The sequence below is a fragment of the Rhinolophus hipposideros genome, assembly GCF_964194185.1.
Source record: "Rhinolophus hipposideros genome assembly, chromosome: 10".
In the NCBI taxonomy this organism is placed as follows: domain Eukaryota; kingdom Metazoa; phylum Chordata; class Mammalia; order Chiroptera; family Rhinolophidae; genus Rhinolophus; species Rhinolophus hipposideros.
The window spans coordinates 70,961,423-70,986,872 of record NC_138056.1 but is presented as its reverse complement, the minus strand read 5'-3'; the positions used below and the strand labels follow the sequence as shown (position 1 = coordinate 70,986,872).

Here is a 25,450-nt window from a genome sequence, read left to right as displayed (position 1 = left end):
TATGAGGTATGTCACCACTAGAAAACACTGCTCTGGAAGACAAGGGCAGTACAGAATACTTTCTGGGACTGAGATGTTTTTGATACTTTCTGTACATGTTTTCATTTCCTCCCAGACCCTAAAATCTTATTTCCTCAACTAATCCAGTATGTTTTCTAACTGAGGTATGCATCAGAATTACCGAGAGGACTTGTGAAACCATAGACTGCTGGGCCCCATTCCCAGAGTTTCTGATTCAGTAAGTCTGGGTGGGGACTGAGAATTTGCATTTCCAACAAGTTCCCAGGTAATAGTGATGCTGCTGGTCCAGGAACCACACTTTGAGAAGCATTGATCGAGTCATCCATTCATCCATTCAGAAAACATTTATTAAAAGCCTACCAGGTGGCACCAAAGTAAAAAAAGATAAATTGAACATTATTTTTTAAGAGCTAATGTCTACTGAGCACTGTGCTAAGGGCTTTGTTATGACCTGATTTACTCCTTCATGACAATTCTACAGTAAGATTCTTTTCCCTATTTTATAGATGAAAGTACCACAACTGAAAGAGATTAAGTAACCTACTCAAAGTCATATGGACACGTGTTTGAACTAGGATTTAAATCTATGTCTATCAGAAGCCAAGCGGTGCCCCCAGACACCATGCTATATATATGTTATGCTATCCCTATAACACTGAGAAGCTTACACACAATATTATTGTCAGTCTTTTGCAGATTAAAACAAAAAATGATGTTCAGAGAAGTTAAATAACATGCCCAAAGTCACACTGCAATGAGATACCTTTTAAAAAATGTAATCTCAGTTTATCTGATGCCAAAGTGCTTTTCCCACCATAAATATCCTTTCTCCATTCTATCTCTAGATCAAGATAAATCTTAATCACAACCAGGAAAAAGAGCATGACCCCACTTAACCAGAGTGAGAAGAGAATGGGTAGTTCTGTCTAATGTCTTTGTTAACTAAGGCATATCTCTTCTGCTAACTTTCTAACAGTTATCGGTTCACTTTCCACCCTAAGTCAGCACAGCGTAATGTAATGTTTCCTTGATGATTCAGGATCTGACATAACCCAGAACCATCATTATAAACAACATTCGTTACCGAGAAATGTCAAGTTAGATGTAGAAGACACAGATGATTGATTGGATTGAATCAAGCCCAGAATTACTGAGGATAAATTAAATTATATTCTAATCATTTACCTTTTCCATAATCAGAATGGAAAAATGCCCCCAAACTGAGACTAATCAAATGTTTCAGTTGAGAGGGGTTCAAATTCATCAAATTTACCCCAATTTGTGTAAGTAGCAGACAAATTTCATGAAAAGTGACTGTTTTTCTCCTTTTGTGACTTGGTAAATCACAAAGAATGAAGCTTTCCCTGACTCCTGTGTACCATTGTGTTACCCCATCATCAGGGAGAGAAATGAGCTGTATAATTACCTTTTGAGACATGAATCATCCTTGCTCTGAGGGTCCAGACCTGTTTGACTCTATAAAAGCAGCTCAAGGTCGAAGTGCAAATGTGCATTGTCTGCCGTCCCCCAAGCTGATATAATTACCAAGCTACCTTGAGGAGATGAAGTTACTCCCTGCATCTGGCCTCGCTCTCCTACTCATCACGGCTTTGAACTTTTCCACTGCAGCCCCCTCCCTATTTGCAGCCACCCCCAGGACCTCAAGGAACAACTACCACCTCATACAGGTTTGTGAATCTTTGCACAATTTCTTCTTCCTCCTGCTGCCCCAGAAAACCTAAAGGGGTATAACCAGAAAATACGGAAAAATCTGTTATTGATTTAAATCATTTTTTAAGACTATTGAAGCCTAGTAGATACTATCATCTGTGCAGCTAACAGAGATGTCTGGTGCTCATTAGGTGTACGTGTTACATGATTGAATAAATAAATGAATAAATATTTATCTAGGTATCTTGCTTCTTATAAAATTTGAGGTGGCTTGCAAAAATATATGCAATACAAAAAGACCAAAGAAATATTAGAGGACTAATATAGAGGACTAAGAAGGGCAGAAAAATAAAAATCTAAGTGTAAGATTCGCACACTAGAGGGGGGTTGTAAAAGCATTGCTAAAAGTTCTAGCAGTTGTACTCAAGGAAAACTTAGTCAAAATCTAAAGTGAACCTAGTTTTTCCTGGGTGCCTACCTCTTTTCATTGGAGAATCTTTGCTCTCTAAAGCACATTCCCCAAATACCTTATTTACTTCCACTTTCTGTATTTTCCCCTTTTAAAATCTCTCCCAACTGACTGTTGGAAAGGATTTGATACAAGTAATTTGTACTAGAACTTTTGCAAAGACCAGCTGTGACTCAATGTATATTTGCTTCTAAGCAAATTTTGCATCTAATGGGAAGGCGACCGTCTTTAACCTAAAGAAATGAGTCGCTAATGGTGGAACTTCCAACATTTGTAAAAGGTGTGTGGATGAAATGTGTTTGCACCAGGACTTCTCTTTCGAGAGTGACAGCACATCTGTGATTACCAGCCCACCTCCGGAGTGCTTTCTTTCCTACCTGCCAGACTACACCATGTCCTGCTACCCCAGTTGCCCTGCAGAGCTGTTTGTTGCCCATACACACCCAACCAGCATGTTCCTACAGATTGTTTATACTACTCATCCATTCTAACTGGTCAGTCCCCTACCACACCAATTATTAAACATTTTGGATATCAGCGTTGCATATAAACAGTACTGTAAAAGCCAAGTACAGGTCTGCTGAATTGATCTTCTTTTGATGTGAGCTCACTTTTAAGATGAATTGAATTCAAAACAACATACCTCAGAATTGGGGTCCATTCAAATTGTATTTCACTGGTGCCCCCTAGTTATGGGTCCCTTCTCCCCAAATGTAATTTTTTCCCAAACCCAGCTTCCTGCCACTCTGATGCAGAAACTACAGTCTTTGTGACCTCCTTCTAAGCCAAAACTGATCCAAGGTGGCTGACGACCCTGTTTCTAGTCCAGGTTCAGACAAACCGTGGTCATTGGCAATACCGGCCACACCCACTTGTTTACATATTGTCTATTACTGTTTTGTACCACAATGGAGTATGGCAAAACCAAAAATATTAAATATCGGCTCTTTACAGAAAAAGTTTGCTGACCCCTGATGAGTCTACGCAGGAATAAAGCCATATAAGACTTGGGAAAAGCTGTCCTTGCTAGAAGTATTTGCAAAGAATTAGTAGCCTTGGAATGTTGGGGATCTTTACTGATCCCTTACTTCTTTTTCTCCAAAATAAGTGAGCACTCCTAAGTCTCTTTTATGACATACACTCAGAAAGACCTTTGACCAGGGACCAAATTTGTCAACAACTTGCCACCCTGCAAACTGCAGCTTCTCCTGCCGTCAATGGCCCAGGCCGTCAGCTCTGGACAGGAAAAGATTTCACTCTAGCAGGTTGGCAAACCTCTAAAGTGGGTCCCAGTGACAAGAAAAAAATAATGTCCCATCTTACAGTTTATAGAAGCATATAACAGCTTTGGCAGCCTCACAGTACAACAAATGAAAATAGGCAGTTTAAGTTCATTCATTCAACAGTTATTTATTGACTGCTTACTGTGCGCTATGTGCCAGGATCTGTTCTAAGTACTGGATAAACATCAGTGACCAAAACAAGTAAAGTCCCAGTTCTTAGGGCAATTACATGGGGATGAGAGAGGGGTTGGGAAGGTCCTGGGAGGAGATAAACAAGTAGCAGTCAACAAGTGCCCAAGATTGCTTCAGAATGTGACGTGATACTGGAAAAAAGTTAATTAGGATATAGAGAGTGACTGGGACAGTAGGGGACAGGGGGACATTTTCACCTGAGTAATCCAGGCAGGCTTCTCTGAGGAAGTGACATTCAAGATGAACCTGAAATGCATGAAATTCCCAGTCATGTGAAGAACTGGAGACAGCATTCTAAGCAGAGGAATTAGCAAGCACAGCAGCTGGTGGGGAAAAAGAACTTAGAAGCAAGAAGCAGGCTAGTGTGGCAAGACCTGAGACCACAGGATGAGGGTACTAGCTGAGTCTGAGACAGGCAATGCCAGCGAATTACCTGGGGCGTGGGAACCCATCAGGATAAGCAGCTTCCACATTGCTCTCTTTCTAGATCTCTCACTAAGAGAGAACAAATGATTTCTTGTGCCTGGAAACACCAGATAGGCAATGTTTCCAAATATCACACGCTTCTTCCCAAGCCTACAAACACAATAATCTACACTTGAAAAAATGAACAGGTTTTTAGTTGATTTACTTAATGCCCACCTGTATCCTTTAAATTCTGATTTGCTGATGAACATAAAGGCTTTGAAATGATGGAATGATAAAATGCTTAGTCTCTTAATCCAGGATTTTATTCTGTTTTTTTTGTTTTTTAAAAATTAGTAACATCAATACAAGATTTAAAACAGGTGTTAAACTGTCCTTAAAAATAATATAAATTTTCATTATCACATTGCTATGAACTCTTAATTAAAGAAAATAAAAATAAAAACCTTCCGAATACAAACTGCTAAATTCAGATGTTTTTACCACCATTTTGCTTTCTGTGCATATAGATATTTTTAAATTGTTATTATATTTGATTCCTACTTTTCTCACTGATTATTGTGTCACAATAAAATTTTGATTTTTATACTATTTTCATAAACATCATTTTAAAGAGCTACAAATATTGTAGAATATAAGTGAGTTATAATTTATTTAATCATTTCTTTTGTTAGACACAGATTATTTCCATATGAATGTTTCTATGAACATCTTTGTACATCAGCCTAATATAAAGGGTTATTTTTTCAGGATAGATTTCCAGAAGTGGAATTAATGAGTAAAAGGATATATATTTTAAAGTTGTTTTGATGTATTTAAAAGCATTTTCACAATGAGAATCTCATTGGATCCTCACTCTGCTGTGGCCAGTAGGACAGATACCAACTCCATTTTATAGATGAGAAAGCTGATCCAGAAGAAATGAAAGGAATTGACCAAAACCTGTTAGCATCTTATGCATATTTCAAAGAAAAAACATTTTATTGTAAAACTTGTATATGTTCAGAGTAGAAAAATTATAAAACATATATAACTAAAAAATAATTCTTCTCAATTCCATCACTAAGATATAACCACTGTTAATCCTTCAGTCTATATATCTTTCAAAATACTTTTCTATGACTCAGGGCAGAGTCACTAGGATGAATGGAGTGAGGCAGAATTGAACACTGTGTTCATGTAAAATTTTTATATTTTATCTATCACGGATTTTTTTGCATTAATTTCAATCTTTTAAATACTGCATTAAAATATTATTTTTCTCGATTACTGGCTTTTTGGTACTGCCCCACCCCCACTTCCTCACCGTACTCCCAGTTTGTGACTATCTGTGTGTATGTCCACATGCACACACTTTTGTTGACAAACATGGCTTATGCTATAATAATAGTTGTAAACCTACTTTCCACTTAACGTATCATGAGCTTCCTCCCTTATTGTGAAACCAAGAATTGTCAAATCAGAATATAGAGTGTAACATACAATCTAACAAGGGAACAAAATATTTGAAATCAAAATTATCTCAGAAAATAAGGAGCATCTGGTCTTCTGCACAGAGCTCACCTCTGAAGAGCATAATTCAGATTTACCGTGAGCGTCACATTATCACAGCAACAGCTAGAGAAGACAGCTGGCTCAGAAAATTGATACCATCTTGCAAAAACAATCACAAACATAAAGTGCGTACTTAAGATGGCCCAACCAGAGATGGACATGGAACTTGTCACACCTTTGTTTCCGAGAGCTTCATCCAGGCTTCAGGACTTGACCCTCCATGCTGCCTCCCCTTTTCCTCCCCTAGGTTCTCGTGTCATTAGATTTGTACAAGGGACAATCACCAGAGAAGTGAGTTTTTCTCACAAACAGAGCAGGGAGCAAAGATCGGTTGACCCCATAGCGAAGAAGCAGAGCACCTTGTCCAAATGAGTGAGCAAGTCTTACTCCTTTTTATTTTTTCCTTAACAATTATAGTCCATGTTCATAGCAGAAAATGTTGTCTGATAGGAAAGGATAAAAAATAAATTGTCACCATAATTATACAATCCAAAGGTAAACAAGATTAATATTCAGACATATTTCTTTCCATTATTTATGTTACTCATGTTCATTATATATGATATATATATAATATATAATATATTAATTAGTATCTTAATTTAAAATATTAATATACACATTAACATTATAATAATATACGTGTATCATGAACATGAGTATAATATAAATACATACATATATATTTGGTTTGTTTTATTTATTAAATTATGATTATAATCTGTATAAAGATTTATCCTCTGCTTTTCTCAGTATATTGCCATTATGTAGAGTTTTATTTTTGCCATTATTGGCAAAATATATTTTTGCCATTGATGGCATTATTGCATGCCATTAAATAGTTTTCAAAAATGTGATCTTAGTGGAGGCTTAGTATTACTTCACATAAATATATAATAATATATCTAACAAATTCCCTATTGTTAGACATTAAGATTACTGTCAATATTTTATTATTTACATGTATAAGTATGTATATATAACAAATGTTTCAAATACATAATTTACATAGTATATAAATAAATGAATTGTTAAAAGAGTGTATAAATGTTATTTATATACAATTGATATACCTCATATATAAACATAAATTTTTATATGTAATAAAATATTTATATAAATCTTTAGCTGCTCTTTGTTTATTTGCCCACAGAAAGTTGGTTGGGTGAAATTCCTGGGACCACAGCAGGCTCTGACCTGGCAGTTCCATGACCCTGCCTCACTCCCTTTACCTTAAGCAGTCATAGAAAAGTGTTTTGAATTATATATATATTAGAGGTTTAATGTGCAAATGAAATTTTATAATGTATGGTTAATTTTATTTACCTCATAGAATAAAAAGCCTGTCCCAGGAAACCTATCCCATGAAAATAAGTTCAATTCTACATATGAACACCCTGGAACTGATTAAAAGCCTCAGTTGGGAAACAGATTGACCCTCTGCCTTTGTATAAGAGGCTGAAATGTAAAGCCCCTGAGAGTTAAAAACACTGATCTTGCATAATGTATAAGGAAAATGATACTTACCAGAGAAATGGGACAATCTGTCTTGCAAATTGGGTACAGTATCAAAGACAAACAAATGATCTATTGGGGGAAAATGTTCATTTCCCTTCCATTATTTTTCTCTCTTAAAAATACCTATTCATTGTAGGACAACTGTAAAATGCAGGTGAGCAAAAAATAAATAAATAAAAGATAATCATTGTTAATAATTTGGCATATTATATATCTTTCTAAGCTTTATCTGAGCAAATGTATCTAATTTTTTTCAAAAATGGGGATATGCTTTACACACTATTTTTGATACATCGAGAAAATATTGTCCCTGTCATGCCTGAGCATGAGTATTTCCTAGAGATTGCTATAGATGTGTCAGCCTGCCTCTCCATTTCAGGCATATCTTGACAAGTATTACACAAAGAAAGGAGGGCACCAGGTTGGTGAGATGGTTTCAAGAGGAAGCAATTCCATGATAAAGAAGATTAAGGAGCTGCAAGCGTTCTTTGGCCTCCGAGTCACGGGGAAGTTAGACCGGTCCACAATGGATGTGATTAAGAGGCCTCGCTGTGGGGTTCCTGATGTGGCAAACTACCGCCTCTTCCCAGGTGAACCCAAATGGAAAAAAAATACTTTGACATACAGGTAATGAGTCTTTCCAAACTCAGAGAGAAACACCATGTCTCTCTTTCCTTCTTTTCTTTTAAAAATATCTTCCTTCTGATCTGCATAAATATCATGACTCATCACAACCATAAGAAATAACAACTTTTAGGCCTAATCGTTAGACAATGACAATGGAGAATTCACTAAAAAAATATGATCTCAGGATCACTGCAATGGCTGGTCATCTTAAGCATTACAAACAGTTTTACCAGAGACAACACATTTATTTATCTTCAAAGAAAAATAATCTAAGGTTAGTAACCTGCCAAAAACCAACCAGCTTTCTTAAAACAACCTGTTCAATCAGAAGGGTATGTTACAACTCACCTATCAATAAATTAATCATGTTCATGAATTTAAAAAATCATGTATTGATAACTTATTAAGTGCCTACTATAGGCACTCAATTTTGGAGATAACTTGTCCTTGATGGGTGGGCCCTAAGCCCCAGGCTACCCCATTCCCTCCCTTATGCTTCTCTCCAACTCCACACTTTACATGTCCTCCCTGGTCATCCTCTGACCTCCTCCTTCCTGGAACAAGGATTCTCTGTGGTCTAAGAGGACACGTCCAACCTGAGCCTACGTTCTTTCTGTGCTCTAGGCCCTCACACAGGAATTCCTTGCCCAGCAGCCTAGACCCACTTCTGGGCCTCCTTCGCACGTCGGCCTCTGTTGAACCATCCATGGTGCCCACCCTTCCTCCGAGGCTGGGGTTGGAGGCAGGAAAACAGCACGTGGTCATGTGGGCTTCGTGCATGCCAGACAGAGAGGCAGGAGAAGAAGGGCAGCCTCCCTTTGTATTTTTGCCCCAGGCCTCACAAATATAGGGCTTTTCCAAGTAGAAAAGCAGACGGAGCAAATAGCAGTGTGGAGTGGAATGGCCTGGTGTGGGAGCAGCAGTGCCCCAGGCAAGCAGAGAGTGCAGGAAGAGGAATGGTGGGAAGTGAGGCTGAAGAGGCAGCTTGGAGGGAGCTAGAATGTGAAGCTAAGCAGTTTGGACTTTATTCCCAGGGCAATGGAGAGCCAGGCCAGGGTCAGGATCAGATTTCTTTTTTTTTTTTTTGGCTGAGCCCATCTGGTCAGTATCTCAGGATGGGGCAAAGCTGGACTATTCAATAGTCCCAGCAGTGGTGTGCTGGAACTGACTACTGACAGCTCAGAAAATCCAATACCTACTTGAATTTCCTGCAATTTCACAGCCAGTTATTAAGTTTCCAAAAATTTTGTGAGCTGGTCGCTACACAAACCCCTTATTAAAAATTAAATTATGTAAACTTACAATTAAATAAATAAATTATATTTAAAACAATGATAATCAAAATATCGCTTTTTAATTATTACACCTCATTTCTCGATGCTCACAAAGTCATTTACATTTATTTTGTACGGTGAAAATGATGTGCTATTGCTCAGTTCTTCCCAGCCTTGTTTTCAGTGGTGGCAAGTTGGTAGCTTGAAATTAGCCATAATGAGAGTGTTTACAATATGGAAATCGGCAAACCCTGCAAATCAAGAATTTTCCTCATAGAGCCAGTTGTTAAACTGTATCAGTTCACCAGTTGGCCCCTGTAATCAAATGAGGGCCCAATCTAGGCTGCTATGAGCTCATGAGTCCATAACGTGGTGCACTGAACACAATTATTAGTTGTCTTCAGTTAAGAATGCCACAAAAAATCAAAGCATTTGTCCCCCTTATGGAAAAACAATCCATAAGGACTTGAACATATAGTGATTATGAGATGATTAAGGGTAAAACAGGAAAATTTTATATAAATCCATAGAGTCTTTTCCATCATTTTCTTAAACTGTATCACAGAATTTTGGTCTGTGAGTATGCACAGCAAAGACAAGTTTCATAAATCAGGATAATTTGGGACTTGGAGAAGTACAATATTCTTGTAATAATTTAGGCAGCCCCAAAACCCTCTCAACACACTCACACTGCCCATCCACTCTTGCTCTTTAGCAACTTCCCTGCCGCCTCAGGACAGTCTGTCTTAGCACACTGTCTATGTAAATACTAGATCCCCGAATAATTTCTTATAACAGAGGATTTAAAAAGACAAACTTAGAAAGAAAAACAAAAGACAAAATACATCCTGGTGCTTATGTGCATCAGCTTTGAAGTCAGATAGAACTGGGCTCAAATCCTGCCTAATCATAAAATGCAGATCATTATTATTAACTCCTAAGTGTTGTAAGGATTCGATGGCATATCACATTAAAAAGTGCTGAGAACAGTGTTTAGCCCTTCGTATGTGTTCAAAGAATAGTAGCTATTATCACTATTATCAGTCTGTAGATTGTGGGTCAGAACTTCTCTCCATGTTCTTTTCTGATGCTCTTCCTTTCTGTCTCTGTCTTCTCCAACCCAACTCACTGTCAGCTCAAAGATACTGCTGACTTGTCTATAATGTGAGGGAATTTCAAGGTACTAACTACGTAGAATCATGATAAACCACAGATTTATGTTATGCAGTGGGCTTGGCATATTTTGAAAGCACTAAATGGTCCCTTTAAGGGCCTGTCTGGTTTCTCCTCTCAACATTGTAGTTCTCTCATTTTGGCCCTAACCCCTGGAGTTAAAGATCTTGTTCCTTCTCTCGCCAGTACTGAGTAGAGCTATTTACCATCCTCTCTGTGGGACATGGTCTCTTCCTTTTGGGCCCCTAGGATTACCTCTGTTAGTTTCTGGTTGAAATTGTACCAACTGCCTCAGAATAACCTAGGATACTTGTTCAACTGCAGATTTCTAGGTCACACATGTGCATTTTAAAATCTCCCTAGGTAGGTAACACAGGTTCTAAAATTTGAGAACCAATGAGTAGGTCCTAAAAACAACTAGCTTTTATTCATTAATTCATCTATTTATCAAGTATATTTGCTAAGTACCGATTATGTGCAAAGTATTGGACTAGGAACTGGAGAAAGAGAGAAAGTAGGCTCCGTCCTGCTCTCCAGGTTGGCTGTCACAGACCTAGCTTCTAGCTCTGCATCCATTATTCCATCCCAGCCCAAAATCCCCAGTGAAAGTTTCTCTCTCCAGCCTTTCCTTCACATGTTGCCAGCCCCTAGACTCCAGAGCAGAATGTCTTAGAGGACCACCAACTAACTCTCTCTCTTTACCTGTTTGTCAAAAACAAACAAAAAACCTCTATACTTTTCTGCCTGCAGATGTCATTGTCACACCAGGACTTGATGAAAGACTTGAGACTTTTTCTGAACAAGAGAGCATCCTCATTTAAAGCTAGCATTTCCTCTTTAAGAAATGTATTATTTTAAGAAAAAACATTCCGCCGTGGCCCTGGGGAAATCCTAATGGCCTTTGAATCAGAATTTGTAAAACTATAAAACTCCACATTTTTATTTTTAAAACTTGAAAATTTTCAGTCCCTTATGAGGAAAAAAGAGATCCCTTCTCAGTTAAAACCACATTAGGTAAAATGGACTTCTTGGTACTTGGAAAGTTACACAAGGTATTATTCTTTAAATTAGTGCTAATCTAATAACAGTGAAAGCCAAACTGTTTCGGCACCTGATTATCTCATCTCTTTCATTTCTCTACTCTGTTTTTCTTACTGTTTCACATGTTTCAGTAATTTAACAAATATGGAAGCAAAATAAGAATCGTTGTTTTGGAGAAAAAAATCTAAATTATAGATTTATGTTAAATATTTTCGTTTTTAACATAAAAGCATAATTTTTGGTTTCTTCACTGAGGAGCATTATTGAAAGAATAACATGTCCCTTCTGTTTTCACAGAGTATCCAAATACACATCTTCTATGCCTTCTGCTGACGTGGACAAAGCGATAGAGATGGCCTTACAGGCCTGGAGTAGTGCCGTCCCTCTGAACTTTGTGAGAATCAACTCAGGAGAAGCCGATATTATGATATCTTTTGAAACGGGAGGTACTGTGGTGCTTCTTGGATTTTGTCTACTAATCCAGAGGAGAAATGTTCCAATACTTTTTGTTCCACAATATTTAATCAAAGTGATCAGCACAATCCTTCATACAGTGCTGTGATGGACAGAGACCAAGATCATGGCAAGTCATGACTTATCCGGCCAGAAAATAGAACCAGAGGAGTTCTCGGCATTTCTTGTCATCGTTAGCTGAGCTGTAGAATGGGCGCGGTATAACCAGTTTTCATCATGGTTTGCCCCATTAGGGATAGATTCTGTCATATTTAGCTTTCCCTATTGGCTGGGAAGACACAGGACCGCATGCCACTTCCATGGTGTTGTTCTTTGCTATATATCCCCTTCCATATTACCCAATAATCTCTAACCTTGAATCTTCACTGAAGGAAGTAAATTCCAGTGGGCCTGACAGCTTTTCCCTTGCAGCAATGGGTGGGCAGCGGCATTGCTATCTTGCCTCCACTAGCAGGCAGACTACTTTGGGAATGACCAGGTCTGCCTCCAACGTGCCCACTTTTTCTCCATCCCCCACTCGCCCTGGTGAGGAATAGAAGCACAACTTTACACAGGATTGGTGGAACGCTCTGAGCCCGTTGCAGAGAAACAGTTCTAGTTAGACAACAAAGGAAAGGCCGTGAAATTACTTTCTCTTCTTAGCTTCCTAACAGTCAAGGTAACCGTCCAAGGATAACATTTCTAAGTGTTCCTGTTATTTCAAGTCTTGATTGTAATTTTTATCTGATGTCACTGGGGGAAAACATGCTTAGAAGCTAGGAAAGAGAAGATCATCAAGTCCTGTGTCTGAAGCCTTTAGAGACGGCCCATGGTGGGTCCTGCTCAACCCAGAGAATCAAGGCCACCGTAGTACGGCTCAGGGCAGCTTTGGGGGCCATAGGGCTAACATCCAGAGCTCCCTTGATCTTTCACAGTTGGGCCCTCTCCCCTGAAACACAAGCTGACTAAGGACCACACTGTCATTTCACTAGATGCCTCAGGGCATGCAAGCTGATTAAACTGCACTGCACCTAAACTGCACCTAAACCAACATTGTTTTGTTGGTTTTTATTAAAACAATGTGTCCTCACTAAAGTCCTAAAAAAACTTTGAAATGTAGCGTCCGTACCATCCCTCACTTCATTCTTCTTCCTTTCCTATTACTTTAGAATGAAGTGTTAATTAAATACAGATCATAAAACAAAAATATATAAAACTTTCAAAGTTAGGATTTTATATACACCTTTATTACTTTCATGACTTTTACACGTGAAAGTATGTCAAAATTACAGAGAAATTTTTTCGAGACTTCCTTAAGTTGTGTTATATTGTATCGTGCTATAGAAACACAAAGCACATGCTTATTTCCTCAATTTGCTGTTACTGTCTTAGAAGAATCATATGCTGAAAGCTGTACTCTGGGAGCCCGTTCACCTACCAGTCGCCTTCCAATCATCTGTGCTCTCTCCTTTTGTAATCTGTGGAATAGGCATAATTCACAGTATGCTACATGTCAATTAAAGCCATAGCAATAAAAACAATAGCAGAAGGACATTTTTTAAATTTTTAATGCTTCCGATCTTTGAAGTACAAAAAATAGCACTTTTGATTTTCCCAATCGACAGATTACTCATTGACATGGAACTTCTTATTACAAAAAACAAAATCAATATTGAAAATCTGTTTGTATGAGACGTGTCAGTGCTCTTCAAAAAGTTGTCCATTCCCTGTACTGTTACGTATCCCTCCAAATTGCTAGAAGGACTAAATGCTGTTGGCTTTTCTCCCAACTTGTTTAGATCACGGGGATTCCTACCCGTTCGATGGGCCTCGAGGGACTTTAGCCCATGCATTTGCACCTGGAGAAGGCCTGGGAGGAGATACACATTTCGACAATGCTGAGAAGTGGACTATGGGAATGAATGGTATATATGCACAATTCACCATAACCTGGAAAATGTTGTACCTTCTTCTGGGCCTCCATCATGAAACCTTGAGGTTCAACGTCCCAAGCCACCCTTTAACTAGGGGGGCTGGCTAGGAAAAACAAGTAAGCCAAAAATCCGAAAACACCATAAGGGAAAAGCTCACCCTCAGTCGTGCTGTAGACTTGTCTGATCTCTGGTTCGTAGCATATAATCTCAAAAAGTAGCAATCCCCTCCTCAACACACAGCTCTTTGTAGTCAACCACATAGTATTTATTATTTCTTACTTGTACTTGGAAATAGGCTACATTCAGAAATGACCTGAGGGAATCAGTACTCTCCCAAGAAGTATGATGGGGATGGGTATAAAAGTTCCAGAATAGCATGCATGTCGTCTGGAAATCTTCAGTGTGAAACGTGTGGATAAAACGTAGCCTGTCATAGCAGGGAACTAGTAAAGTATTTGTGGCCTAAGTCTACCTATTATTGCCACTATTATCATTTTGCCACTATTAGCTCTAATTAGACCCTTTTTTAAAAATCAATCTACTAAGCTTCACTGACAATGAACAGAAAGAGTTGACTTACATTTCCATTCTTCCAATCTCAAGCCCCTTCTAGCCAAGGGGGAAAGAACTAAAGCTAGCAAAGCTAAGTGCCAGAATAACCTACCAACCTTTGACTAACCCAGCATGAAAAGAAAATGAGTTAATTGTGATTTGGGCATAAAGTCTCCTGTAAAGACAAGATGTGGAAAATAAAACCCTGTGTTGATGCTGTCTTTTTCTCTCTCATATTATCTAGGTTTCAATTTATTCACCGTTGCTGCTCATGAATTTGGCCACGCACTGGGCCTGGCCCATTCCACAGACCCCTCAGCGCTGATGTACCCAACTTATAAGTACCAGCATCCGTATGGATTCCACCTCCCCAAGGATGACGTGAAAGGGATCCAGGCATTGTATGGTACAATCACTATCCTTCTCTGATGACTAACCCTGCAAGTAACAGACATTCAGTCTCCAACTTAGAGAAAGCGTACTTTGCCAGGAGTTAACCTGCAGAGGTAAAGATATGGCTAGAGACCACAATCCCAACTGTGCCTCTTGTGAAGAGCTTATTTACCAGAAGTAAACATTGCTCTCTTCTGAGTGTGCAGTTAAATTTTACCTCTCTCCTCCACAGCATATTGGTCCCTCAACGGCCACAGAAAATACAATCATTTGTCTGTTTTTTAAATGTAGATCAGGATTTAGACATTGGGAGAGGATGGATATATTTTATAGTTCATATTTATGGTACTTACTTATTTGCAGATAAGTGACCTTATTTTCCTAAAAACAGCAATTATGATGATGTTAATAACTATACCACTCAGTTGTACAGACAATCTGCAGTTTATTAAAAAAATGTGTTATCCTACCCCGTCTTCATCACCAGCTTGTGGGGTGTGCACTGTTTTCATTTGATAACTGAGAAAGCTGAGGCTCAAAGACAGTGAGTATCCCAAAACATTCAAAATTATCTCATGTTAACATTCTTTTAAAGATAAGAGAGGGTTATTAGAAACGCTATATCTCATCTAACTTAACAGAAACACAAATCTATCACTCCACGAGAAGGAATCTCGATACCTCCTTAGACCTTGACACTTTTTCTTTAATGGATGACAGGCCAGAAAAATCTATAAACTGATTTTCCCATAAACTTCAGAGCCTGGCTTGCAGCCTTTACTTGTTGGAGCCGCTCTTCATCTTCCCAGCCTAGAAAAGGGCCTGGAGAGCCAGATCCCCCACACCTTTCTGTGTTTTGACCAGCCTATCTGGCTGTTTAGAAGTGGGCACACACATCTGCAAACAGTCATATTGCAGCTGAGGCATAAAAGACAAATTTTCTCCAGATAAGTGTTCAGCCAGTTCTATCCACTTTCAGAAGGTAGGTGACAGTTCTACTCCACCCTTGAGTGACAAAATAAATACTGTGCATGTCTCCATTTTTCAAACATGACTCCAGAGCTCCCAGGGGCAGGGAAGCAATTCCCATGGGCAGCCAAGTCTAAATACTTGCCTGCGCTTTACAGGTCATTGAGCACTGAAAATGCACCACCATTCTCTTGGCCATGGTCACTCAGCCAGGAGCTGAAGCCTAGCTTTGGACATGGCCATTTTTGCACAGGTGAAAAAGTATGAAAACATAGTTTTGTGTTGCCAGGAGCACACCTCTCACCCAGGCGTGACCACCTTGCCACCTCTGACCCTTAGCAGAGTGCTTGACACATAGTAAATGTTCAAAATAAAAGTAATACATTTCTAATCTACCCAATTTCCAGTTTCTGATCTTTTCCCGAAGCCTCACCTGATCTCTGATCTTCACCTTACTGCTGACCCTACTCAGCCCCGATCTCACCCCTCTCTCACCCTTGGTGCCTCACTCCTTCCCTGATCCTCATCTCTGGTTACAACAAGCCTTGATCAAGAGTAGGGACTTGTGAGGGGCAATGGCTCAGGCAGCCCCACGTCATTTCTATAGCTGGCACATACCGTGGTTCCCCGAAAATAAGGTCTAGCCGGACAGCAGGACAATCAGCTCTAACGCGCCTTTTGGAGCAAAAATTAATATGAGACGCGGTCTGATTTTACTATAAGACCAGGTGTTTAGAATAGAGTAGAGTAGAGTAGAGTAGAGTAGAGTAGAGTAGAGTAGAGTAGAGTAGGATAGGATAGGATAGGATAGGATAGGATAGGATAGGATAGGATAGGATAGGATAGGATAGAATAGAATAGAATAGAATAGAATAGAATAGAATAGAATAGAATAGAATAGAATAGAATAGAATACCAGGTCTTGTATTAATTTTTGCTCCAAAAGACACCTTAGAGCTGATTGTCCTGCTGTCGGCTAGGTCTTATTTTCGGGGAAACAGGCTAGTCCTCAGGAACACAGAGTGAGAGATGAAAACTCACAAGCAGCTCTCCTAAGGAGTCGGCCCCTGCTTTACAAGAGGATCCACAGAAGCTGTGTTTAAATAAACACTTTCAGTTTATTTCAATGCCACAAGAACTCTCAATCTTTCCTGGGTGTCTCACAGGGCAGGATGCTCTGACATGGATGAAAATTACACAAAAACACAGAAGAATCATTTAATCTTATAGAGAACAAAGAATTAGTTACAATGAAACAATCAGGGGCAACTTTAAGAACACATTTCTGATTTGGAACATGGACTGGTATAGCTATCAAAGAAGTTGTGTATGATTATAAAATAATAGCTACCAGTCTTTGAACATTTACTACTATGTGCCAAGCACTCGCCTACGTAAGTGCTTTTCAGGCAGTGTTGAATTCTCATCAAAACCTGAGGTAGGTACTATTATTGCCCCTCCCCTTTTGCTAACAAGGAGAACGAGGCTTTAAGGGGTGACATTGTTTGCCTGTTTATCACACAACTCAGTCACTAGTGAAGCCGGAATTCAAACACCGGTCTGCCTACCGTCAACAGCTGTGCTCTTCATCACCTGGTGAAATACAATGGAAGTGGGTGTCTGGAGCAGGAGTGTACAGACGCTAGATTCCTGGCACCATCTGACCAAGTCACTTTGAATCCTAGGACCTCGGAAAACATTTCCGGGAAAGCCCACTGTGCCCCACGTGCCCCCTCATACTCCGTCCAACCCCGACCTCTGTGACTCCAGCTCATCCTTTGATGCAGTGACGATGCTGGGGAAGGAGCTCCTGTTCTTCAAGGACCGGTAAGCCCAAGACCGACTTAGGACGGCGAGGTGTCCTACAAGTGCGAAGAAAATAATTGATGACTTTTTTTTTCACTCAACAGTATCTCATTTTTCCACTTCAATGAATTTTAATTTTTATCTCTAAGTTATATATGTGTATATATTCCAGTGAATAGACATAGCATTACTTAGTTAACCGATCCCATCCTCATGAACATCTAGATTATTCCTAATTTTCAAAAAATTAGGAACATCTTAAACTAAATCTTTAACAATGGGTGGTCATCCGCTTTTCACAGGCAAAGTAGAGCTGAGCCCAGAAACTCAGGCTTTAGCATCAGGCTAAGTTGGTTTAAATCGTGACCGTGCTTCTTACCGATCAAGTGACCCTGGACAAGTAATGTGCCAAACACATGGTGAGTGCTCCATAAATATTTGGGAATCAAAAATATGTACAATGGATGAAGTCTTAGATACTTGAGGCATTTTTCCTTATTATTTATTTTGATTGATTCTTTTTGATAAGACTTCTCGATTATTGACTTTTTTGTTGTTGATTATTACCAAAAGTAAACTGAAACAGAATTGCTAGCATTGACCCAGAAATGACTGGCTAGCCACAGAGCAGGAGTCTGGAACAGCGTGATAAGTAATGTTGGCTTCATCTGAGGGACAAAGTTGTAGAGTTTACCTTGCCCAGCCAGGTGCCTGCAGCACTCATTAACTGATAAAGAAAGAAGGTGCTGGCCACAGTGTAGCATGTAGCTTATTCTTTTGGTAAATATCAGTGGTTGTGATAGGTACAAAGGAAACAGTGCAGTCAAAGATATTACGCCCTTCCATGCAATTATAATTGTATTCTTTAAAAAGAAAAAACAATGTTTAAAAGCCCTGTATCAAACTATGAGCATTTAGCAATTACTAATGACTATTTGAAGTAGATACATCTTTTGACAAAGTCTTGACTATAAATACTAAGGATGATAACAGAATAGAAAGGAAGCCATAGATGCAAGAGACATTTAGAAATGTGTGGTCAGGGAGGGTTTCGAGAAAGACAGAGGGTTGACTGACATGTACCTGCGGAGTCATCACCTTCTCATCTCTTCTGTCAGATTTGAGGAGCTGCTGTGATAGGGCAGGTAATTCCAAAAAACTAGGAAATGCTAGAAGGAGGATAGGAAGTCAGGAGTGGCCCCCTTCTGGATTTAGCGGTGCCTTGCCATGGGGCTTTGAATTTCTCTTCCTCCATTTTACAATGAGGTGTTGTGTGACATGAATAGTGACTTCAGAGTGCTCCGTAGTTACTATCTAAACACTTTGTTATCAAATCCTGGCAATGGCCCGGTGAGGTATGAATTATTGTTCTCTTTTTATAAGACACAGAAAGGATAAGCAACTCGTTCAAGAACGCATTGCTAGTGAGGCCTCACACCTGCATGGTGGCAGGGCCTGTGCTCCTACCTGCCCTGCCCTACTACTTCCAGAGCTAGAATTCCATGACTCTAAAGCTCTGAGCCCCTACTGGCTGTCGCCAAACGTCCCAAAGTGCTTGCTAAGCCTGGACAAAGAACAAAGAATTCTTTCAAGTCACAGCTACAATGGCAAGCTGCGGGCCATTATGAAAGGGCTCCCAGTCTGTTCCCTCCTACCCGCAAGCCTGGAATTCCCCATCACCAACAATAACCTGTTGATGAGATATTTCAAACTGTGGATGTAATAACCACATGATTTTGTTTCCAAAGCAAGATGGAATGCAGTACCTTTTAAAGTCACTGTGAGATTGTTACATAGCTCCATAGTGAATGAAGGAACATCAGTACATTCAAATGTTCTGCTTGAAGAGAAATAAACTTCAGCTATAATAAGTTGAAAGCCATATATATATTTAATTCCCATACATTTCTTCTTTATAATAAATTTCCAAATATTGAGACTATCCCAGATGTCCTCAGGCACTGCGGGAAGAGAAGAGGGCATTGATAGAATTACAGCCAAACCAAAATTATATTTGCATCTCTCGGATTATCCTGAATTTTGCACACTATCATTTTAAGGCTAAAATCAAGAATATCACAATCAGCATTTTACAAATGGCATAAGTTTAAAGGTTGATCATGTCCAAATTCTTCGTTTTAGAGACAGGAGAGCTAAGCCCAGGTCTCTCTCAGCCCAGCCGACCCTCCACTGCAACCTGGGTCTTCTGACTCCCAGTACCGAGTCAATCCAATCACAAATAAAGAAAACCTCCTGACTATGCAATGGGACTACCAAGAGAAGCACTGAATTTTGGCTTACGTGAACTTATGCCTTTCGCCTGGTATTCATGTGAGTTAGTGGAAAAAGCAGTCAGGGCTGCTCCTGTGCCCCTGGGCCCTTGGCCTGCAGGTCAGGTAAACAGGCACAAGGAGCAGGATGTTAGACTATCTAAGTTTCCCAAAAATGTTTGATAGGCTTCTGCGCATTCTCTTTCATTTTCAAAATAGGATTCTTTCGTTAAAAAACAAAAACAAAAAACACTATCAATCACTACTGGCACATCACTACTTTAACATCATTGAAAGATGTTCTGTATCCTGATTAGAATGCAAAGAAAGACATTTTTAAAGGTATGCAGGTAGGAGTTGAAGAGAAGGATGGATGAAAAAGGCATTCGGAAGGAGTCACCAGCACGACTTGGGCACTAATTTGGTGAGGAAAACAATGGAAAAGAGTCAAAAGTAGCAGCATCATTCACATAAATAGGAAAATCAAGATTTATTGGGCACATAAAGAAACACTCAATTTTAGTTAGATGTGTCAACTTCCAGGTGATGACGATTCTAGTGGGGTTTTATAGAAATAAGCTCGTGCTCAGAGGAAGGGCCACAGCTGAAGGCTTCATAGGTTATGGAATCCCCATATGGAGCAGGCAGTGAAAGGATGTGAAAATTAATAATAATAATAATAATATAATACTAATGCTAATAATAATAACTGACATTTCATGATCATTTACAGTGTGCTGTGTGTTATGATAAGCACTTTACAGACATTTACTCATTTACTCCACACTGCTATTACCCCAGCTGGAATTTTAACCTAGGTCTACTTGACATCAGAGACAGAATCCCTGTTGTAGAACCCCAAATAAATCGGATAAAAGAGGCTTATCTTTTTATTTAAGTGAAGAACAGTGGAAATGCTGCCCCAGGTCATCAGATTGAGAACTGAAGAAAAGTGACTGATGGGCCAGGATAAATAAGGGATGTAGTTTCAGTGGAGTAGTGAGGAAGGAAGATCACGGGCAGTGAGAGAACAACTGGTGAGGAGCAAATGGAGATGGTAGCCATAGATCATTTATTTGAGAATCTTGTTGATAACAAAAGGAGTTAAGTCAAGATAACAGCTGGAAGAGGAGGCAGGGTCAAATGAGGATTTTTCAAGATGGGTAATACCTAGACATATTTGAAGACATGAAATGGAGCCAGTAGGAAAAAAAAAATGCAAAGCACTGTGGGAAGGAAGGACAGTAAACTCAATAACCACTACGATTAGGTAGTATGCTTGGAATCTAGCATTTCCTGCGATTCCATGGGCTTGGGGATAGCCAGTACAACTGAAGAGGAAGTCTTCCTCCTTCCCAGTCTCCTTGGAGATGTGTCTTTTCTACAAGGTTGCGTCACTGAAAGTAAACAAATGGCATTGTATTTACTTAGGCCAATTATCTGTTATGTATTAAGAATTCAGACAATGAGGCAGAAGGTGTACTGATACCTGACTCACTGTTATTTCTGCTGAACTCCTTCCTTCTGGTTGAGAATGGGGCCCTTTACATCTTCGCAGGTTATGGCTTATAAATATAGATCCCCATTGTCTCCTCAGATGGGTACAAATACTTAATTTAAGGGCACTATGCTTTGACTATTTTTAACCCACACCACTGTCTCACAGTGAGTTTTTAATTTTATAAGCTGTATTTTGCTTGCACTCAGTGAGATGGATGATACGTGGTTGATTTCTTCGCCTCTAAAGTATTCTAATAAAAACAACACTGGTTAGTGAACCCCTCCAAAGGAATGGCTTCTCAGCCAATGATGTCACAGCCTGTACTTCAAAGTTTCCAGTAACAGAAATATTTTATATCTGGGAGACAAATTTAGAAAGAAACTTAGTTGTATTGATAAACTCTAAGTTTAAGTTTTACATATCATCAATTAATACATTTGTAGAGTGAAAATAAGTCTCTTTTAAGTATCTAAAACTAAGTGTAAAACTAGTCCAGAGTTTATAGAATGCTTCATATGCATTATCTCCACTGATCCTTTGAAGTATTAATGTTCTCACTCTTATTTGACAAAAGGAAATTGAGTCTCAGAAAAATTAAATGACTCAAATGAAGTCACATATCCAATGATAAAACAAGGTTTCAAGCATCCCTTTCTTCTCTTATTGCACGACATTGCCCGGTCTCAGGGGACAGGAGCAGCAGTTCAATTGTGAGCATCAAAAAGACAGAAAGAAGAAAGACACCTCTTCTCCCTGAAAGTAGGGAACCAGATGACAGAGAAAGACAAAGTCAAGGAAAGGAAAGGTGTGAGGAGGATGGAAAATGAATTGCCCATTCAGCTCTTGCTGAAGTTTCTCGACAGTTCAGCCAATAGGAGGTGAAGACATCTCCTGAAAATGAAAGACTGATGGGATCAGCTTAGGAAGGGGGAGAGTAAACATGGTTGGGTGTAACAAAAAAAGACCAAAAGTTTAACAAACGTGGGTCAAGTCCCTCGATGTGCCAGGCACTATGCTAAACTGAGGATAAAAAGATGGATAATACATGACCCTGGCCCCAAGGAGTACACAGAACAGGCAAAGAGCTACAAGAACCCAGGTGCAGGTTATCAATGATCTAATCTCAAACTCGATGAAGTAGTCGCTGTTTTTCAGTAAAAAGGAATGAAAATTTCAGAGAATATGAAACTCGATGATCAAATAATTTCCGCTCAACCTTCTGGCACCCATGTGTTTTGCCAACAAATATTTATTGAGCCCTGACTATGTGCCAAGTACAGTGTTGGCTCCTGGGTATACAAATTAGTGCAGCTAATATCTAATCAGATGGTTTATAATGAGTTCCATTGTTTTGCCTTCGTTAGCAAAGATCAGATTACAGACTATTAATAGGATCTGTTTATCTGTTTTCACTACTGGTTACAATACATCCTGCAGCTCTTCTTTTCCAACAAGCTCATAGATTTTATCTATCTATCTATTTATTTATTTATTTATTTATTTATTTATTTATTTATTTATTTATTTATTTATGTTTCGGCTTATATTTTAAATCCATTTACAGACGTATTATGAGGTTACTTACTATCACCTTTTTTTATCAACTTTAATTCATTTATTATTGTCGTCTCTAGCTCTAAGGTTGTAAATTCTTCGCATATGTGTTTCATTGCTTTATTACCCACCGGACATAATTTTTCTTCATTAGTGAATGTACTGAAAATCTTCATGATTGTAGGTTCCTTGTGGAATTTGTATTACTTTATATAAGTGATAGGGAGTGTTTGTTTCTACCTTGTGATACAATGTATACATTACGTCATAACAGTGTTTAAACCCCGGTTTCTCAACTTTGGCACTCCTGATGTTTTCCACCAGATCAGTCTTTGTTGTGAGGGGCTGCCCTGCGTATTGTAGGACGTACAGCAGCAGCCGTGGTCTCCACCCATTAGACTCCATTAGCACTGCCCAGCCCCAGTTGTGACACCAAAGATGTCACCGGACATTGCCAAGTGTCCCCTGGGGCACAAAATCACTCTTGTTTAGAATGCCTACTCTACCTTAATTGAATCCTCACAATACCCACAGTATCCTAAACCAGGGTCTCTTTAGTAAGAAATTTAAGATTCTACCACCAGTAAAAAGTTAGAAAAGTACCTTTTTAGTTTGTCGGCACTCTTTTTTTTTAACTTATTTTTTGTTTTTGAATTACAGTTGACATGCAATATTATATTAGTTTCAGATATACAACATAGTGATTAGACATTTATATAAAATGATCACCCTGATAAATCTAGTACTCATCTGACACCATACATAGTTATTACACTGTTATTGACTATATTTCTTATATTTTACATCCCCATGACTATTTTGTAACTACCAATTTGTACATCTTCCCCTTCCTCTTTTTCACCCAACCCCCCCTTTAATCACTATACTTTACTATCTCTCCTATTGAGTCATTCGGGACATCAATGTCTTACACCTTCAAATAAGAGATAGGGTTCAATTTTGTCTGAAGTCGCTTGTTGATTTTTAAATGAGAAATGAAAGAAAATACATCTCAGCTGTAGGGTGCTCAGGGAGTAAGTCAGCTGTACCTCATCAGAGACGTAATGCAAATAGAGCCTAGTTATCAGAGGATGTATCTGCTGCTCCCCCTGCCCGCTTTCCCCACTTCCTCATCCCCACCATTATAATCCCCTGAAATGCACACTTCATATTAGTGAGCATCGAGCACAATTTCAGAACTATATATTGAATTGCAGTCATTCCTCATCAAGTTCCCAATTAGTCCATTGTTTCGTGTTCTTCATCAAAGATCAGAGTATGGCTTATTGACGTGATCTGTTTATTTTCATGACTGGATTCTTCTGGTTGCTCAAACTGGTGCTCATTTTGTGGTGGTAGAGAAAAGGGAGAAGAAAAGCCAATTAGACCTAGCCTTCAGAAAAACCTAAGTCTGATTGGACAAGAGGTCAAGTTATAAACAAAGAAAAACCGAAGATCACAAGGCTGAGAATGAGCAAGTTGTTGAGATAGACAGACAGCTGAAGTCTGATTCAGATCTCTCCCCCTAACCACCAGGTGAAATTTGGGCCCCTCAGCCTTGGTGGCTCTCAGCTTTTCTTCTAGTCATACATATGTCCTAGACAAACCTGTGATGTGTAGGGCTTAGGGTGAGGCAGTGTACCCTAAATGAACTCCTGCCACCTGTGTATGGTCTATGTATGTGCCCAGTTAGTGAGTAGTTAAGGCCTAGGCAAGTAATAATTTTTATAATTATAAAATATAATATGTTTACAATGCAGTTTCATATGCATTATCTCATCTGATCCTCATAATGATCTCATGAGATAAGCCAGGTATTATTATTTGCATTTAAGAGATGATGAAACTGCGGTTTGGAGATGCTGGTCAGCCTACACCTTCCAAAATACAATGTGCTTTTCCTTCTGCATCATGATGCCACTTAGGAAACATGAAGAAATATTTTTCTCTTCCCAGTATAGCTCACTCTTATATTTCATCATCAGCTTAAGTTGCCTCATCTGGGATGCCTTCACCAAACCCCCAAGTGCAATGGGGTATCCCTCCTGTGTGTTCCTAGAATATTCTGAACTTAACTCTTTGTAGAATTGATTACTCTAAATTAGAATTGCCTAATTACTCATCTGTCTCTACTACTAGATTGTAAGCTCCTTGAGAGCAGGGCCTGGGTCTTGTTCAATGTTTTATTCTCAATGTTCCATAAATATGTGTTAAATTAACTGAATAGGAAAACTCAACATAAGATTCGAGGAGTTCCTAAACAACCTACAGTGGTACCTCGGTTTTCTAACGTAATCCATGAATTCTGAAATGTTCGCAAACAGCCGACAGCTAGGCCTCACGATCCTGCACTCAGGGGAAGCCGTGAGACATGTTCGACTTCTGAGCATTTACTTCAGGGTTTATGGCGTTCATAAACCAAAATGTTTGTCAATGGAGACATTCGAAAACCAAGGTACCACTGCACATGGAAAGTTAAATGTTAAAACTTTATTACAGTTTCCTCATCCACAAATAATTTTCTGTATTGATTCTAGCTTCTATGGAGTCAAGTAAACTATCTGTATTTTATAAAAATTTTTTTTTCTGCAAAAATCAAAATGAACCATATTTACATTAAGAGTTTCGGCCCACAGCCCTTGTGTATACTGTCATAATAGTATGGAAATAATATTGGGTAAGTTGATGCATGAGTTTCTAAACCTTAAGTTAATTTGTATCTTACCAGATTTTCTGTTAATTAGCCATCAGGTTCAAAGATACAAACAC

General features: G+C 39.0%; 1 protein-coding gene across 1 annotated transcript in view; it reads left to right on the top strand.

The window, feature by feature from the left end:
• Nucleotides 1-1,583: 1,583 nt before the first annotated feature.
• The window catches only part of MMP20 (matrix metallopeptidase 20), a gene marked incomplete at both ends in the record, with an annotated part of 37,769 nt that continues 13,902 nt past the window's right edge, over nt 1,584-25,450 (top strand). The window contains 6 exons of the mRNA XM_081062786.1: nt 1,584-1,709; nt 7,514-7,761; nt 11,547-11,695; nt 13,502-13,627; nt 14,433-14,594; nt 17,236-17,377. Of these exons, the coding sequence (XP_080918912.1) occupies nt 1,584-1,709; nt 7,514-7,761; nt 11,547-11,695; nt 13,502-13,627; nt 14,433-14,594; nt 17,236-17,377 (953 nt within the window). The remainder of the gene's footprint in view (nt 1,710-7,513; nt 7,762-11,546; nt 11,696-13,501; nt 13,628-14,432; nt 14,595-17,235; nt 17,378-25,450) is intronic.